This window comes from Carcharhinus amblyrhynchos, unplaced genomic scaffold, assembly GCF_965287045.1.
Source record: "Carcharhinus amblyrhynchos unplaced genomic scaffold, sCarAmb.v2.hapA chromosome_291, whole genome shotgun sequence".
NCBI classification, from domain to species: domain Eukaryota; kingdom Metazoa; phylum Chordata; class Chondrichthyes; order Carcharhiniformes; family Carcharhinidae; genus Carcharhinus; species Carcharhinus amblyrhynchos.
Genome location: NW_027650031.1, coordinates 101,750 through 120,376, shown reverse-complemented (window position 1 = coordinate 120,376; position 18,627 = coordinate 101,750). Strand labels below are relative to the sequence as shown.

General features: G+C 44.9%; 1 protein-coding gene across 1 annotated transcript in view; it reads right to left on the bottom strand.

Moving 5' to 3' along the window:
* Window positions 1-4,037, bottom strand: part of LOC145339024 (transient receptor potential cation channel subfamily V member 1-like) — a 35,508-nt gene extending 31,471 nt beyond the window's left edge. Inside the window, exons 1-2 of the mRNA XM_080183450.1 lie at window positions 3,656-4,037; window positions 1,202-1,371 (exon numbers count right to left, since the gene is read on the bottom strand). Of these exons, the coding sequence (XP_080039576.1) occupies window positions 1,202-1,371; window positions 3,656-3,960 (475 nt within the window). The 5' untranslated portion in view covers window positions 3,961-4,037. The remainder of the gene's footprint in view (window positions 1-1,201; window positions 1,372-3,655) is intronic.
* Between the last annotated feature and the right edge of the window lie 14,590 nt (window positions 4,038-18,627).

Here is an 18,627-nt window from a genome sequence, read left to right as displayed (position 1 = left end):
AAATTCCCTAGTCGCGATAGACCAGCGTCTGCTTGGGTACACTGAGGGAGAATTTAGCATGGCCAATGCACCTAACCAGCATGTCTTTAGGACTGTGGGATGAAATCAGAGCATTCGGAGGAAACCCACGCAGGCACAGGGAGAATGTGCTCTGGGTAACATCCCAACCACTATCTCTCCTCCAAAGTCTCACTCCAAGATCTTGAGCCCATAATCCAGAATGATGCTCCCAGTGTCAGTGCTGAAGGAGTGCCGCACTGTCAGAGGGTCAGTGCTGAGGGAGTGCCGCACTGTCAGAGGATCAGTACTGAGGGAGTGCCGCACTGTCAGAGGGTCAGTACCGAGGGAGTGCCGCACTGTCAGAGGGTCAATGCTGAAGGAGTGCCGCACTGTCAGAGGGTCAGTGCTGAGGGAGTGCCGCACTGTCAGAGGGTCAGTGCTGAGGGAGTGCCGCACTGTCAGAGGGTCAGTACCGAGGGAGTGCCGCACTGTCAGAGGGTCAATGCTGAAGGAGTGCCGCACTGTCAGAGGGTCAGTACTGAGGGAGTGCTGCATTATTGGAAGTATTGGATTTTGGATGAAATGCTAAGTCGAGCTCCCACCTGGCTCTCAGGTGCTCGCAAAAGATTCCATGGCCATTGTTCAAAGAGGATCAAAGGGAGCCCTTTCCAGTCCCCTGGGGCCAATAGTTATCCCATCCTATGAAGAAGAGATTATCTGGCTGTTGTCATGATATTGCTGTTTGTGGGATCTTGCTGTGTACAAATTGGCTCCCGTGTTTCTTAAATTACAAGAGGAATGGCACTTCAAAAAGTACTTCACTTGCTGTGTAGCACTTTTCAGAATTCCTGAGGTTGTGAGAAGTCCTTTGATTTCTCCTTTGGATTCACACTTGGGATGAGGTACTGAGGGGTAGCTGGCACCCACGTGACAGTAAGTTCAGTAAAAAGTCTCACAACACCAGGTTACAGTCCAGCAGGTTTATTGGGTAGCATGAGTTTTCGGAGCACTGCCCCTTCATCAGGTGAATGAGTAAGCACTCTGAAAGCTCGTGATACCAAATAAACCCGCTGGACTTTAACCTGGTGCTGTGAGACTTCTTACTGTGCCCACCCCAGTCCAACGCCGGCATCTCCACATCATAGTAAGTTCAGAACCGGGAAGGAGAGGAGAAATCAGGAAGGAAAGGAAGAAACGGTACCTCTAAATTTCCAGTCGGTTAGACGCTGGTTGTTTTTGATCAGGTGCTCCAGTAACCCATCTAACTCAGCGGCATTGCCTTTGGATACTACTTCAAACAGCCAATGCCGCTCATAGGTTTTCAGCACTGAATTGCCCTCACTGCTTCTGACTGAACTCAAGGGTTGGGTCCTATGGAAACCAAAGATGCTTCAATGAAACAGAACACATCAAACATCCAAAGGCAAAACAGGTTTAAATGCACTCAATGACTTCATAGAATCCCTACAGTGCAGAAGGAGGCCATTGGGCCCATTGTGTCTTCATCTACCACAATCCCACCATATCCCCATAACCATGCCGACACTATAGTCAAGAAGGCCCACCCATGTCTCTACTTTCTCAGAAGACCAAGGAAACTTGGCATGTCAGCTATGACTTTTACCAACTTTTACAGATGCACCATAGAAAGCATTCTTTCTGGTTGTACCACAGTTTGGTATGGGCTCCTGCTCTGCCCAAGACTGCAAGAAACTACAAAAGGTTGTCAATTTAGCCCAAACCATCACGCAAACCAGCCTCCCATCTATTGACTCTGTCTACACTCTCCACTGGCTCAACAAAACAGCCAGCATAATTAAGGATCCCACACATCCTGGACATTCTCTCTTCCATCTTCTTCCTTCGGGAAAAAGTCTGAGGTCATGTACCAACTGACTCAAGAGCAGCTTCTTCCCTGCTGCTGTCAGACTTTTGAATGGACCTACCTTGCATTAAGTTGATCTTTCTCCGTACCTTAGCTATGACTGTAACACTACATTCTGCACTCTCTCCTTTCCTTCTCTATGACTGGTATGCTTTGTCTGTATAGTGCGCTAGAAACAATACTTTTTACCGTATGTTAATACATGCGACAATAATAAATCAAATCAAATAATCCCACGTATTAACCCTGCTCGTTCGCCTAACACTATAAAGCAATTTAACATGGCAAATTAACCTAGCCTGCACCTCTTTGGACTGTGGGAGGAAATCGGAGCACCCAAAGAAAACCCATGCAGGCATGGGGAAATGTGCAAGCTCCACACAGACAGTGACCTGAGCCAGGAATCGAACCCGGGTCCTTGGTGCTGTGAGGCAGCAGTGCTAACCACTGTGCCGCCACGCAGCCCCACTTATCAAGGTCCATCAACACCTCAAGTTTAAAATTCTCATCCCTGTTTCCAAACCCCTCCAAGTCCTTACCCACCCCCTGCCTATCGCTCTAATCTCCGTCAGCAGGTCTGCACTCGTCCAAACCCACTGCCTTGTACATTGCCTGATTTCCATCACTCCACCGTTGGTGGCTGTGTCTCCAGCTGCCCTGGTCCCTAAGCTCTGGAATTCTCTCCCTAATCTTCTCTGGTCCCTTCCTCCCTTTTTGGAAGACACCCCAAAAATTCTGCTTCTGAGATCAAGCTTCCGGTTACCCGTCCTGATATCTCCTGTGGCTCCGTGTCAAATTTTATGGGAAAACATTCCTGTGAAGCACCTTGAGGCAGTTCCTATGTTGAAGGTGCTACATAAATACAGTTGTTGTTGATGTGGTGGAACACAGCAACAGAGTGAGAAAACATTGCATAGCCTCAGTGGTGGTGCTTGACACTAGATAACTACAAAACTCCATCTGTTAAGTAACTGAGAAATAAACCATATCATTGAGTCCTGTCTTGTTGCAGCTTTGTAAATCTTTAAAAACAGTCTGTGAGTCACGTATTAAGTCGAGAAAGACAAATTGCGTGTTTACAGGGCCCAGTGTCTGTTAACCGCTTGAGCATTCGAAACAAGTTGCATTGTGTACAAAACCTCACAGACCCTCAGTCACATTTCATTTTGTGTCCCCTGATCTCTCTAGATTTTTTTTCACTTTCTGGTCAGCCTTCCTGTGCTGTAACCATTCTGTGATTCCATTCTATAACCCTGTTTCTGCTGTCATACAATACTTTATAAAGATATGGTGCCTTTGGATACAACTTCAAACAGCCACTGCCACTCATAGTTTCCAGCACTGCAGCACAGTGGCACAGTGGTTAGCACTGCTGCCTCACAACCCCAGGGACCTGGGCTCGATCCTGGCCTCAGGTCACTATCTGAGTGAAGTTTGCACATTCTCCCCATGTCTGTGTGGGTTTCCTCCAGCTGGTCTGGTTTCCTCCCACAGTCCAAAGATGTGCTGGTTAGGTGGATTGGCCATGCTAAATTGACCCTGGTATCAGGGGGATTGGCAGAGTAAATATGTGTGGTTATGGGAACAGGACCTGGGTGGGACTGTGGTTGGTGCAGACTTGATGGGCTGAATGGCCTCCTCCTGCAGTATAGAAATTCTATGAGTATTTAACATTCCAAGATGTTTCACAGAACACTGTAACACTAAGCATGACACCCAGGGACGTAAGGAGATACTGGTTCTGATGATCATCAGAAGCTGTCCACTTACTTCATCTTCTCCTGAGCCACTGGGCTACTGGCTTTCTGTAAAGGATAACCCTTCGAGAAAACGGAATCCATCGGTGCCTTGACCTTTGAAGCATCACCTTCGCGGAAGAGGTTTGGTTGCTGTGTCCTTTTTAAAAGGTTGGGGGTGAATGGCAACGCGCCCTTGGACACAGCAGGATACCCCGGAGCTGTAAAGGAATTTTCCAGCTCCTCATCCTCGGTGAACACCTCATCCGTGTCCGGATTCAAACCGGTTTCGTCAGTGACCTCGGACTGGTCAGCATCGTCACTTTGAAGGCGTTTCATTCTAACAGCGCAAGCTGTGTTCGGCACAGGGTCATCCAACCAGGAGAAGATTGGGAAGAGGGCTTGTTACAATCTTCAAACACTCTGGAAAAGAGAAACATTCAACAAGAAACACATTCAATATCCAATTAGATCCAATGATGCAAAGTGTATTGTGTAAGGAAATATTCTACCCAATATCACAGTGTGCTATATAATATATACAGTATTTTTACCCAAGAATACAAAGTGTTATTCATACAGGAACTTTGATTACACCTCTCTGAAGTTCTTCACTTTTCATTTTTCTCTGCTGAAGACCTGATGTAAATACAACTTGTCTCTACACCGCTACCATCTTCCGCAGTGGCCCAGTGACTGCGGTTAAATTCACAAGGTGTATTTTTCTGTTGAGGGACCACTATCGATATCTCTGGGACCTGACAAGCCCATGGCCCGACTCCTGAGAGTGTCAACTACTCTAAGGGGAAACAGGGTCTTCTATCATTAAGTCTCTTTATTAAGTGAATGGCAATATAATTAATAAACAATACTTGATCAAGAAAAAGAATGCAGAAGTCTCATGATATCATGCATGTCTCTCATTCTGTGTTCTGTCCTGGGGTTGATAGCAATCTGGTGAATCCCCCCAATGATAGGTCCCCAATTCCACCCCCCCCCACAACTCCCCAGAGTGTGTATACCCCAGTTGTCGTTGTCAGTATCTGTCAGAGTGTTAAGAATTTCGGTTTGTTCGCAGTGATACAATGTGCTGTCAGCGCTAAGGTTTCAGAGGCTGGATTTTAAAAAATTCAAATCCCCAATCAGCATGCAGTCGACCTTTCTCAGATCCCAGACAAGATCAGCAATGAAACTGAAATAATTAAGTAAGGAAATTGTAACACAGCCGAGTGATGAAGGAAATGCTAACAGAACCTTGCATTTCTGTCAGGTCTTTAATGTGAAAACACATGCAAGAGGGCTTCAGATGGATATATTCAACAATAAGTCTGCATCGACCACAATCCCACCCAGGCCCTATTCCCATCACCACACATATTTACCCTGTTAATCCCCCTGATACTAGGATCAATTTAGCATGGCCAATCAACCCAATCCGCACATTTTTCAACTGTGAGAGGAAACCGGAGCGCCCGGAGGAAACCCATGCAGACATGGGGAGAAGGTGCAAACTCCACACAGACAGTGACCCAATCTGGCAATTGAATCCGGGTCCCTGGAGCTGTGAGGCAGCAGTGCTAACCGCTGTGCCACTGTACTGCCCCAAAGTCTCACAACACCAAGTTAAAGTCCAACAGGTTTATTTGGAATCAAGAGCTTTTGGAGCGCTGCCCCTTCATCACCAAAAGCTCGTGCTTCCAAATAAACCTGTTGGACTTGACCTGGTGTTGTGAGACTTCTTACCATACACATCACACCCACAACCATGGTGTGGTGCCGAAAGGAGAGGTCTGCTGGGAAAGACTGTAGAAAAAAAAGCAGGCTGGACATGTGATTCTTAAGAAAGAAAATAAAGCTTGTGTTTTTTAAATGTTGCCTGGGGTCAGTGACAAACTATTTGGGATGACAGATCAGAACAGCACAGTGGGGCTGCTGAATGAGCGTGAGAATTGTGCAGACACTTTCATTGTAAAATCTTGCTCCAGTACAGAATTAGATCAGAATGCAATTCAAACCAGGAATCTGGCATGATATCTACACTGAATATCCACACAGCCAGGGTCTGCTCACAAAACACTCAGTGAGGCTTCTCCTCACTGTTTTCCACGAGGGAATTTTCACAGGAGGAAAGTCATTTCAGCCACAGAATGAGGGATTTGGTTAACCTGATTATGTTCTGGTACCCTAGTACTGAATATATACAGAGCAGAATCCCATTCCCAGTACAGAGTCTCCGGAGTTCCAATTCAGAATGCACCATTCAAAATAAGAACTTGCATTTATGTAGCACCTTTCAAAGCACTTCCAATGGCCAATGAAGTAATTTTGAGATGTAGTCACTGATGTAGGAAACACATCAAATTTATGCACAGCAAGATCCCAGATTGCAGTGTGATACTATTCAGATAATCCATTTTTGTGGTGTAATTTGAGACGAATGTTGGCCTGGACACTGGGGAGAACTCTTTTTGCTAATCCTTGAATCAGTCATGAGACCTTTTACCCGAGAAGGCAGATGGAGCTTTGTGTTTACATCTCAATTGAAAGGTGCCACTTCTGACAATGCAGCTGATACAGAATAATCATAGAATCCCTACAGTGCTGAAGGAGGCCACTCTGCCCATTGAGTCTGCACTGACCCTCCGACAGCACATCTTACCCAGGTCCTATCCCTGTAATGAACACCAGGGAGTGGGTCTGGAATCTAATCAAGAGCATCAATTGCTTCACGTGTATAATAATGGATGCCCCAGGAGTGAATTACAGGCTGGAATCTAACCAAAAGGGTTGTGTGAGATAATGTTTGCATCACTTAAGATGATCTTCCCACAACATTCTCTTCTATAAAATACACGCACATTTATTCCAATCCATAACATTTTCTGATTATACTTTGTTATTGGTCTATCAGTAACACAGGAATTATGTTAATCTTTCTCAGTGTGCAGTGAGCTATTGATTTTGCCTCTTAGATAGGATGATGTAAGCTTGTATTTGGTGACAAATTAATGAACAGATTTTAAAAACAACCCCTCTATAAAACACCCTCCACAAAAACTAACTTCATTGTAACATTCATTGATACAACATCCTTCTTGCAGGAAACACACCCAGTTTAACAAACCCCCAACTAAATCAGTTTCTGCCCAAAACTGCAAGGAACTACAAAAGGTTGTGAATGTAGCCCAACCCATCACGCAAACCAGCCTCCCATCCATTGACTCTGTCTACACTTCCCGCCGCCTCGGCAAAGCAGCCAGCACAATTAAGAACACCACGCACCCGGACATTCTCTCTTCCACCTTCTTCCGTCAGCAAAAAGATACAAAAGTCTGAAGTCACGTACCAACCAACTCAAGAACAGCTTCTTTCCTGCTGCTGACAGACTTTTGAACGGACTTACCTTGCAATAAGTTAATAAGAACGTAAGAACATAAGAAATAGGAGCAGGAGTAGGCCATCTAGCCCTTCGAGCCTGCCCCGCCATTCAATAAGATCATGGCTGATCTGAAGTGGATCAGTTCCACATTCCCGCCCTCTCCCCATAACCCTTAATCCCCTTGCCTATCAAAAACCTATCAACCCGCGTCTTAAATATATTTAGCGAGGAAGCCTCAACCACTTCAACGGGCAGAGAATTCCAGAGATTCACCACCCTTTGAGTGAAGAAGTTCCTCCTCAACTCCGTTCTAAACTGTCCCCCCTTTATCTTGAGGCTGTGCCCTCTAGTCCTGATCTAGTCCTGATCTAGTCCTGATAAGTTGATCTTTCTCTACACCCTAACTACACTCTGCATGGTCTTGTTTCCTTCTCTATGAACGATATGCTTTGTATAGCACGCAAGAAACAATATTTTTCACTGTATACTAATACATATGACAATAATAAATGAAATCAAGTCAAATCAAATCCTATTTTGTACCCAACATCATGTGAAAGGTATCTTGCGTGACATGTTGGTTCTTGGTCACACAGGAATTTTCTATTGCACTTACGATCACCCTGGAGATCTAGGCTGGGAATCTCCGACCTCGCCCATTGCTGGGATTGCCCCACCGCCCAACCTCCTAAAATACAATAGAAGCAGACCATCACCCTGTTTTCCTTTGTTTCCCTCCCCCCAACTCCCCCTTTTTTCTTCTGCCACACGAGGGTACCCGCCCCCCCCATTCACCAGCCCGCACAAGAAAAAACTAACGCAAATAATAACATTTAAGAGAAAGACCAGAAGACAAGGAGAGAACAAGCCACAAGATAAGGGCAAGGGATCACAGGGGGCAACAAGGGTGGGATGTGAACCGAAAAGTGGCGCAGTATGAAGAAATGGGGACCTGTCCTCTCTCTGTCTGACCCCAAAAACCTTACACTGCAATGAAGTTACTGTGAAAATCCCCTAGTCACTACATTTCAGCACCTGTTTGGACACACTGAGGGAGAACTTAGCATGGCCAATGCACCTAACCAGCATGTCTTTTGGATTGTGGGAGGAAACCAGAGCACTTGGAGGAAACCAAGCAGACACGGGGAGAACATGCAGACTCCACACATGATGTGGAGTTGCTGGCGTTGGACTGGGATGGGCACAGTAAGTAGTCTCACAATACCAGGTTAAAGTCCAACAGGTTTATTTAGCAGCATGAGCTTTTGGAGCGCTGCTCCCTCATCACCTGATGAAGGGGCAATACTCTGAAAGCTTGTGCTACCAAATAACCTGTTGGACTTTAACCTAGTGCTGTGAGACTACTTCTGAGACTCCACGCAGACAGTGACCCAAGCCAGGAATCGAACCCAGTCACTGGCGCTGTGAGGCAGCAGTGCTAACCACTGTGCTGAGGGAGACAAGGTTTGTACGAACACTGCCAGTGGTAACGAACATGAAACTTCACTTCCCAAAACTGAGATTCCCCCCTTGACTTCAGACAAAATTCAAATTCTCCAACTACCAGCCAGACTGTGCGTTTCTTCTTACCTTGGAATCAACTACACGTGCCCTCAGGGTCAGAGTGAAGGAAGCTCTGATTCTGGGTTACTGGCTTGAACCAGCCTGTTGTGTGTCCTGGAGTAGGGATGTTTGACCAGTTCCCCTTTCACAAGCCTCCCCCTGCCCCTGCCTTGTTACTGTGGCATGTGATGCACCAATCTGCTTTCAAAACTTAATGCCATCAGCACTGTTCACTGGTTCTGTGCTGCATCTCTCAACTACTTCCCTTGTCTAGAACAATGTCTCTCAGTGTCCTCAAAATCCTTCAACACTCAGAACATGAGTTCATTTTTTTTAACAAAGACATTCAGCATATCCGAAAACAAGTTACAACTAGCAGGCTCGAAGGGCTAGATGGCCTACTCCTGCTCCTATTTCTTATGTTCTAGCAGCAGAACCGATGGAGAACGCCTGTTTGAGACCCTGTCCAGTAATATTTTCCACAGGAACAGGAGGAAGCCATTCAGCCCCTTGAATCTATTCTCCCAATCTATTATATCACGGCCGAAATGCACTTCAATTAGACTATAAGACCATAAGACATTGGAGCAGAATTAGGCCACTCAGTCCATCAAGTCTGCTCTATCATTTAATCAGCTGATACTTTTCTCATTCCCATTCTCCTGCCTTTTCCCCATAATCTCTGATCCCCTCATTAATCCAGAACCTATCCATCTCTGTCTTAAAGACACTCAATGACCCGGCCTCCACTTTCTGCGGCAAAGAGTTCCACAGATTCACCACGCACTGGCTGAAGAAATTTCTCCTCAATTCTGCTTTAAAGGATTGTCCCTTTAGCCTGAGGTTGTGCCCCTGGTTCAAGTTTTTCCTACCAGTGGAAACACCCTCTCCATCCCCTCTGTATCCAGGCCTCGCAGTATCCTGTAAGTTTTAATGAGATCCCCCCTCATCCTTTTAAACTCCAACAAGTACAGACCCAGAGTCCTCAACCATTCCTCATACGACAAGCTCTTCATTCCAGGGGTCATTCTTGAGAACCTCCTCCGCACCCTTTCCAAGCCCAGCACATCTTTCCTTCGATACAGGGTACAGAACTGCTCACAATTCTCCAAACAGGGTCTGACCAGAGCCTTATACACCCTTAGAAGGACATCCCTGCTCTTATATTCGAGCTTTCTCGACATAAATGAGAACATTGCATTTGCCTTAACTGTCGATTAAATCTGCATGTTAACCTTAAGAGAATCTTGAACAAGGACTCTCAAGTCCCTTTGTGCTCCTGATTTCTTAAGTATTTTCCCATTTAGAAATAGTCTATGCCTCCATTCCTCTTTCCAAAGTGCATAACTTTGGAAGGAGGAATGGAATTGGAAGGAGGAATTTCCCTACTTTACCTCCACATCTCTTGATGCCTTTATCCATCAAAAATCTATCCATCTCAATTCTTGGAAGTTCTATCCACAGCCATGTTGGGGGAAGTGTCCCAGGTTTCCATGACCTTTGTGTGAACAGACTAGCTGTAATTTTAAGAATGTGCCTTCTTTGTCCTAGATTACCCCAACAGAGGAAATAGTTTTTATGACCCTTCAAGGGGGGTTGAATATAAAAGTAGGGAAGTCTTGCTGCGGCTATATAGGGCATTGATGAGGCCGCAGCTGGAGTACTGTGTGCAGTTTTGGACGTCGTACTTACACAAGGATATTTTGGCCTTGGAGGGAGTGCAGAGGAGGTTTACTAGGCTGATGCTGGAGTTGAGGGGGTTGAGCTATGAGGAGAGGCTGAATAAACTAGGCTTGTACTCGTTAGAGTTTAGAAGAATGAGGGGAGATCTCATTGAGACATATAAGATGATGAATGGGATGGATAGGATAGAGGTGGAGAGACTCTTCCCGCTCAGAAAGGACAGTAGGACTAGGGGGCACAGCCTCAAGATAAAGGGGGGGCGGTTTAGAACGGAGTTGAGGAGGAACTTCTTCACTCAAAGGGTGGTGAATCTCTGGAATTCTCTGCCCGTTGAAGTGGTGGAGGCTACCTTGCTAAATATTTTTAAGACGCGGGTTGATGGGTTTTTGATAAGAGAGGGGATTAAGGGATATGGGGAGAGGGCGGGAATGTGGAACTGAGCCACGACAGATCAGCCATGATCTTATTGAATGGCGGGGCAGGCTCGAAGGGCTAGATGGCCTACTCCTGCTTCTTATGTTCTTTTATGTTCTTATGTTCATCCAGAATTAGGGGCTTATAGTTTGAGGATGAGGGGGAAAAGCTTTTAGAACTGAGGTGAGGAGAAATTTCTTCACCCTTGGTAGTGAATGTGTGGAATTCACTCCCACAGAAAGTAGTTGAGGCCAAAATGTTGCTCAATTTCAAGAAGAAATTAGATATTGCTCTCGGGGCTATGGGAGGAAGGGGAGGGGGTCAGGATATTGAATTTGATGATCATCCATGATCAAAATGATTGGTGGAGCAGGCTCAAAGGGCTGAACGGTCCTCCTGCTCCTAGCTTCTATGTATCTATTTACCCAGTGAATGTTTTTATAACACTCTGATCTAACCATCTTTTCACTTTCCAAACTCAAGGGAATACAGGCATTGATTTCAGCAAATCCACCTTGGTTCCGCTGTGCAAGTTGGAACAAAATGGGGTGTTCCCAATCCCTTGTCCTTCTCCATAAGCCATTTCAACTGAGAACGGGGGTTTGGCAGTGCCAATTTTGATAAACGGAGGTTGATATTTTGGTGGAATACTGTATTTCAGGATGTCCCAAAGTGCTTTGCAGTCAATGCATTAGTTTTGAAGTGTTGTCATTGTTGCAAGCTGAGTGATTCAAAATGGGTCTCATCAAATCAAAGCTAACAGACTGAAGCCAATGGGGATTCATTTAAAACAGACAGGTATTGGCGAGAAACATCTTCACTTAAAGGAGTTGATTCGGAACATCTGAAGCAAGGAGAAGGCTCAGTTCAGTTACTCCAGCCATTTAAATAGACCATGTGCTAATCTGAAGCTGAACTCCATCAGGTTCCATAATCATTCTTAACCAACCATAACGTCTCAGTTCTGAATTTTCACTTGGTCCCAAACTCAGTATCTTTTGGAAGGAGAGAGAGTTCCACACTTCCACTCTCCTCCATGTGAAGAAATGCTTCCCAACGTCACCCCTGAATTATTCCAATTTTCAGGTTACTGCCTCTTGTTCTGTATTCCCCCACCAGGGTAAACATTTCAATCTATCTGATCAAAGCTTTTAATCATCTTAAACCCCCCTCCATTAGATCACCCCTTAATCCTCTAAACTCAAGGGAATACAAGCCTAGTTTATGTAAGCCACCTCATCATGTAACCTTTTTCACCCCAGTATCATTCTACTGAACATCTGCTGTCCTGTCCAAGGCCAATCAAACTTGCTTGAGGTGCATAATTTAATCCTTTTAGACTCAAAATCTGCATTTCTTCTGAGCCAGTTACTTGTTGAGTTGTTGAACAGCCACCAACTGAATTCTGAATGTGTCTCATTCAATTAAACGACAGAACCTTTACTGATCTATTTGAGTTTGGACAGTCTCTGAGCATTAGCAGGATTGTTTTACTGGTCCTATCGGGTGATTAGACGGGTTGCTAATAGAATCTCTGGGAATTAAAGGCTATCATTGCAAGAAACCCAGGGAAACAATCATGAGTCATTAAAGAAATTGTTTTTCTTTGTTTTGAGAATTTGCCAACATCCTCTGCTAGTTCCCAAGAGGTCTTTGCATGAGTAACTACAGATCTCATTACTTTATGGGTAAATGCAACATGCCTTTCTCTTACCAAAAGAGAAAATGTTGGAAAGTCTCAGCAGGTCTGGCAGTATCTGTAAGGAGAGAAAAGAGCTGATGAAAAAAAGATCAAAGCTTTGGCAAAGGATCATCTGAACTCCAAACAAAAGAGAAAACAGCATTTTATCTTTTGGTTTCAGATTCCAGCATCTGCAGTAATTTGCTTTTATGCCTTTCTTTTACTTTCAACTCTCCATCAGCTCCCTTCAGTCATGTGAATCTGGGTCTGTGGTGTCTCCAGCAGTACCTTGGTTCCCCTGTTGCTGTTTGAAGCCTCCACTTCAGGCACTGGTTCACTCTTTGTTTCAATGTCTTAGTTAAAGTCATCTCCTCTTCTAGCCAGTCCTTAAATGTTCCTCATTTCCTTTGTGGGTTACCGGACATTTGACTATTGATAAGAATGCTTTCAACTTTGGGAGGGAAAAGCTTCTATCCTTATACTTTCCACCCATCTTGGACTGTACATACACATCTCTGTTCCCATCACTTTGTCATTAATCCCACCTCCATGCTGATTGTAGCATAAGAACATGAAACATTGGAGTATTCCACACAGCTCCTTGAGCCTGGTTGGCATCCAATTGGATTGTGGCTAATCTTCTCAATCAGCAACCCCTTTCCATTTTATCAACATGTCCCTTGATTCTATTAGTAGCCAAAAAGATACTGATCTCAGTCCTGAGCAGACTCAGTGGCCAAGTATCCACAACAGTCTGGGGTAGAAATTTCTCACTGTCATGGTCCTAAATGGCTGATCCCTAACCCTGAGACCATATCCCCTCATTCTAGACTCGTCAGTCAAGGGAAAACAGCCTCTCAGCACCTGTCCTGCCAAGTCCTCAAAGAATTTTATGTGTCTCAACGTGATCACCTCTCATTCTTCAGAGGATCTGGGTCCATTGCACTCCATTGCTACTCTAATGAGAGATACGTTGATGAGGAAAGCATGGTTTAATTTATAGTTTATTCATTTATTAGTCACAAATAGGCTTACATTAACACTGCAACGAAGATACTGTGAAAATCCCCTAGTTGCCACAGTCCGGCACCTGTTCGGGTACATTGAGGGAGAATTTGGCATGACCAATCCACCTAACCAACAGGTCTTTCGGATTGTGGGAGGAAAAACAGGAGCACCTGGAGGAAACCCACGCAGACATGGGAAGAACGTGAGGATTCTTTTGCTTTGTTCTTTAATAGGATGGGAATGGAGGGAGATGGTTCCCAGAAAGGTAGGGGGTTTTAGTTCAGTCGGGCAGCATGGTCGATGCAGGCTTGGAGGGCCGAAGGGCCTGTTCCTGTGCAGTAACTATCTTTGTTCTTTGTACTCCACATGGACAGTGACCAAGCCAGGAATCGAACCTGGGTCTCTGCCGCTGAGGCAGCAGTGCTAACCATTGTGTCAGCATGGCTTATCTGGTAAACATGGAGTTCATTTTCTAAGGGCACATAGCACAGATTCCACTATAAACAGAAAGGTTTTCTATATAACATTTTTTGTTTAAAAATTGTTTCCAGGCGCCTTGATGCAAGGGAGACACAAGAATGACACAGCAAGGAGGAAGCCATTTGGCCAATCATGCCTGATTGGCATTATTTAATTCCATTTACAGGGGAGCCTGGCAGGGAGTGAATGGGTGGGAGAGATTCTTAAAATGTGGGAGGTACTGTGGAGATTCCACACTTAAGGAATCTGGGAGCACGAGAATGGAGGCAAAACACAAGTACACAACTGAGTTTGGTCTGCGGCCATTCCATCCGTGAGATTGATTTCTCTGCAGCTGAAACTGAGGATGCAAAAAAAACCTGACAAAGCCCTTCTAAATTAAGGTGCTTCCACCACCCTAAACTCGAACATCCCGAACGTGCAAACATGCACAGAAAAATCAGAAGGACAACCAAGAGAAGACAGAGGGCCGGGGAGACTGCTTCTTACCTGTCTGTATACTTACACCTCTCATAGGGCGCACCTGTGACTTAGATTGTCCTTGTGGACGTCCTCTGGCGCGACAACAATCGATCAATCAATCCAAAATTGCCTTTTCTTTTTAAGGGCTTCCTCTCCCAAAGCAGGCAGAGTCGGAGCAGAGTTCAGGTATCTTCATCGCAAGGGAGGAACTGACTAGAAAGAGACTGGACTCAGGGAGGGTAACTCCCTGGTCCATCTGTTTGCCTTTTAACATGGAACATGATGTTATTTGCCTAAAATAGAAAAGGAGAGAGATAACAGAATGCAGGAAATTGAGCGATCTTGCAGGGAGTCCCCTGGGTGTATCAGGAGGCTCCAGCACAGCCTTCAGCGAGTTAGTACCAAGTTCGATAACTGGGATTTTGCCTAAAGAAGCTATCAGAGAAAGCTCTTTGATCAGCGTAATGCAATACGCACTGAAGGACTGCTGGAGAACTAATGGGCTCATTTAGTCACAGATATAGGCTATTAGCATCCCACAAGAAGCTTATGGGTATGTGACTGCATACTGAGTAATTGTCAGTGATCTAAGTGCAGACTCTGGGTGATATCTCCGATTAAAGTACAATTAAATTCTGATCATGAAGTGAGTGGAGTTAAAAGAGTAAGATCTTTAAATTGTGGAGTATGAATATCTGTGCTTAATGTATTCAGGCAATGTCCCTTTGTCTCTCAGTTTAGTGGAGACATTAAGTGTTCACATAGGTTATGAATATTATTACTGAGCAATAAACAGCATAATAAAAATTTATGGAGTAATATAAATTTACAAACTCAATACAGTACAATAAATATTCACACAGCACTATGAATATTCATACACCGCAATTCATGTACTTAGATTGTACATAAGAAATAGGAGCAGGAGTAGGCCATCTAGCCCTTCGAGCCTGCCCTGCCATTCAATAAGATCATGGCTGATCTGAGGTGGATCAGTTCCACTTACCCGCCTGCTCCCCATAACCCTTAATTCCCTTATCGATCAGATACGTATTAGAAACAGAAAATAGGGGCAGGAGGAGGCCATTTGGTCCTTCGAGCCTGCGCTGCTATCCATTATCATCAAATTCAATAACCTGATACCCCCCTTCTCCCCCACATCCTGAGGTTCCCTTTGCTCCAAGTGGCACAGTGGTTAGCGCTGCTGCCTCACAGCGTCAGGGACCCGGGTTCGATTCCCGGCTTGGGTCTGTGTGATGTTTGCATGTTCTCCTTTGTCTGTGTGGGTTTCCTTCAGGTGCTCTGGTTTCCTCCCACAGTCTGAAAGATGTGCTGGTTAGGCACATTGACCCAAACAGGCACCGGAGGGAGGCAACTAGGGAAATTTCGCAGTAACTTCATTGCAGTGTTAATGTAAGCCTTACTTGTGATTAATAAATAAACTTTATATCTAACTCCTTGAAAACATATAATGTTCTGGCCTCAACTGCTTTCTTAAACAGCAAATTCCACAGGTTCACCACTCTCTGGTGAAGAAGCTTCTCCTCATCTCAGTCCTAAAAGGTTTACCCTTTATCCTGACCCCTGGTTCAGGTCACCCCCACCATCGGGAACACCATTCCTGCATCTACCCTGTTTGGTCCTGTCAGAATTTTATAGACTTCTATGAGATCCCCCTTCATTCTTCTGAACTCCAGCAAATATGTTATGGACAAGGAAATAGGCAAGATGCAAAAAAAAAACTTTCACAGAATCCCAACAGTGCAGAAGGAAGCCATTCAGCCCATTGAGCCTGCACTGATAACAACCCCACCCAAGTTCAATCCCTGTAACCCCACATATTTACCCTGTCAATCCCAACACGAAGGGGTAATTTATCATTGCCAATCCACGTAACCTGCACATCTTTGCACTGTGGGAGGAAACTGGAGCACCCAGAGGAAACCCATTGGATTGGGGAGAGTGGACTTTAGTAAAATAAGGCAGGATTTGGCCAAGACTGGCAACAGTTACTAATGGGAAAATCTATAGAAGTGCAGTAGGAGCATTCAAAAAGAAAATAGGGAGGGTGCAAGCCCAGCATGTTCCCTGTGGGTGATTGGAAGGAGTAACAAGCACAGAGAGCCATGGATGACCAGAAGTACTCAGGATACAATGAGAAGGAAAGGCTTTTAACAAGTACAAGGGAAGCAAATCAGTGGAGGCACTAGTGAGGTGGAACTTAGGGTGGAACTTAAGAAAGCATTTAGGAATGCAAAGAGGGGATATGAGAAAGCTCTGGCTGGTAAAAGTAGAAAAATCCCAAGATATTCTGCAAGTATATCAATGGAAAGAGGATAACCAGGGAGAGAGTAGGGTCCATTCGGAACTAAGGGGGCAATCTGTGGGTGGAGCCAGAGGACATTGGTAGAATGTTGAATGAATACTGAACATCCGTCTTCACCCAATGAGGAAGAAGATATGGAATTCAAGGGAGAGACTGTGAAGTTCTTGAGCAAATGAACACAGGCAAGGTCAAGGTATTGGCAGCCTTAACAATGGATAAATTTCCAGGTCCAGATGAATTGTATGCTAGGCTGCTATGGGAGGCAAGAGAGAGCTCTGATCCAAATTTTCAATTCCCTTCTGGCCATGGAGGAGGTGCCAGATGACTGGACAACAGTTAATGTGGTTCTGCCACTTAAGGAGGGTTAGAGAGATAAACCAGGGACTACAGACCAGTGAGTCTCACGTCAGTAGTAGGGAACTACTGAAGAAACTTCTGAAGGAGAGCATCACTCTCCACTTGGAGAGGCAAGGCTTAGTCAGGGGTTTCTTCCGGGTGCTCGGGTTTCCTCTGACATTCCAAATATGTGCGGATTAGGTTGACTAGCCATGCTAAATTGCCCCTCAGTTTCAGGGAGATTATAAGGTTAAATATGTGGGGTTACGGGGATAGGGTCTGGGTGGGATTGTAGTCGGTGCAGAATCAATGGATCGAATTGCCTCCTTCTACAGTGTAGGGACTCTATGATAGTCAGCATGGCTTTGTCAGAAATTTGAATTTTTTGCGGTGACCAGGTGTGTAGATGAGGGTAATGCAGTTGATGTAATTTATATGGACTTCAGCAAAGCCTTTGACAAGGTTCCACATGGGAGACTTGCAAAGAAAGTAAATGCACATAGTATAATTAGATAAAGTGGATTCAAAATTGGCTCAGTTTTAGGAGACAGAGAGTGATGACAGAAGGCTGCTTTAGTGACTGGAAGCTAGTGTCCAGTGGCGTACCGCAGGGATGTGTGTTGGGCCCCCTATTATTCGTCATTTATATAAATGCCATAAATGACTATGTGAGGGGTAGGATCAGTAAGTTTGTGGATGACACAAAGATTGGCTGGGTGGTTAACAGTGAGACAGAGTGTCTCGGGCTACAAAAACATGGAATGGTCAAATGGGCAGATGAGTGGCAAATGGAATTTAACCCTGAAAAGTGTGAGGTGAAAAGCGGAAGGAGTAATTTGACAAAGAAGCGCTCAATGAATGGTAGGACACCAGGAAGTTCTGTAGAACAATGGGACGTTGGTGTTTAGATCTCTGAAAGGACATGTTAGCAGGGTAGTGAAAAAGGCATATGGACACTTGCCTTTATCGATCAAGGCATAGATTACAAAAGCACAATCTATGCTGGAGTTATATAAAATATTGGTTAGGCCACAGCTAGACCACTGTGTACTGTTCTGGTCGCCACATTATCAGAAGGATGTGATTGTACAAGACAGGTGCAGAGAAGATTCATCAGGATGTCGCCCGGGATGGAATATTTATGAAGAAGTTGCGTAGGCTTGGGTTGTTTTCATTGGAGTAGAGAAGATGGGGTGGGGGGAGACCTGCTTGTGACTTCCAGGGTTATGAGGGGCATGGACAGAGTGGATGAGGAACAGCTGTTCCTCTTAGCTGAAGGGTCAGTCAAGAGGGGACATAGGTTCAAAGTGAGGGACGGGAGGTTTGAGGGAATGTGAGGAAAAACCTTTTTATCCAGAGGGTGGTGACGGTCTGGAATGCACCGAGTGGGTGGTAGAGGCGGGATGCCTCACATTCTTTAAAAAGTACCTGGGTGAGCACTTGGCACATCATAACATTCAGGGCTATGGCCCTGAAGTGGCATTAGATGGGAGTTCAGGTGTTTCTCACGTGTCAGTGCAGACTCGAAGGGCCTCTTCTATAATCATAACACATTGTAAAGTGCACAATGAATATTTACACACCATAATGAATATACATAGACCACAACAAATGTTTAAACACCTTAAAAATCTTCCTTATTGTTTTGGAATTATAGGAACTATGTCAAATACA